Source organism: Atta colombica, unplaced genomic scaffold (genome assembly GCF_001594045.1).
Source record: "Atta colombica isolate Treedump-2 unplaced genomic scaffold, Acol1.0 scaffold110, whole genome shotgun sequence".
Taxonomy (NCBI): domain Eukaryota; kingdom Metazoa; phylum Arthropoda; class Insecta; order Hymenoptera; family Formicidae; genus Atta; species Atta colombica.
The window spans coordinates 1,903,483-1,904,066 of record NW_017259196.1 but is presented as its reverse complement, the minus strand read 5'-3'; the positions used below and the strand labels follow the sequence as shown (position 1 = coordinate 1,904,066).

General features: G+C 31.3%; 1 protein-coding gene across 2 annotated transcripts in view; it reads left to right on the top strand.

Annotated features, from left to right (window-relative positions):
- Window positions 1-584, top strand: part of LOC108693841 — a 6,550-nt gene that overhangs the window by 454 nt on the left and 5,512 nt on the right. Inside the window, exon 2 of one of the 2 annotated variants that reach the window (XM_018202993.1) lies at window positions 105-196. In XM_018202993.1, the coding sequence (XP_018058482.1) occupies window positions 194-196 (3 nt within the window). In that variant the 5' untranslated portion in view covers window positions 105-193. Of the gene's footprint in view, window positions 1-104; window positions 197-412; window positions 518-584 lie in introns of those variants that run through there. The other variant, XM_018202994.1, reaches the window with a different exon arrangement.

The window sequence follows — 584 nt, the reverse complement described above, 5'->3', positions numbered from 1 at the left end:
ATATATATATCTTGATATCCTAAATTATTTATCAGAGCATATGCATCCAACTGTAACAAATTGCATTATGAAACGCACTCCTAATATCCTCATATAAATTTCAGGATCTTTGGATTGAAGGGTCTCTTATTTGGATTTATTCCAATCAATAACACCATAAAAAATTCAGTGATTGCATTATCCTGTGAAATCAATGGTATTGAACTCTATATTACATTATTATATCATGCTTACAATGTAAAAATTTTCATTAGGTTTCATAATTGACATTAATAAAATATTAATCAATGCCATAGACGTCTATGGCTAAATCGTCGTGACCAAGCACAAATTGTTTCAATGACTTTCCACTATGGCAGCCCTATCATGCACTATTTTATCGACAGAGTGCTCGCGTTCAAGAAATCAAGAGACATCATGGCTGAAAGATGTACATATACCTTGTGATTTGCAGCAATGTGTTAATTCATTTCATTGAATTCCATATATAACAGATATGCTATAACAAATATCTATGGTAAAAAATCAAATATATATGAAGACAAGAGAGGAAGGAAGAGAGAGAGAGAGAGAGAGAAAGAAAG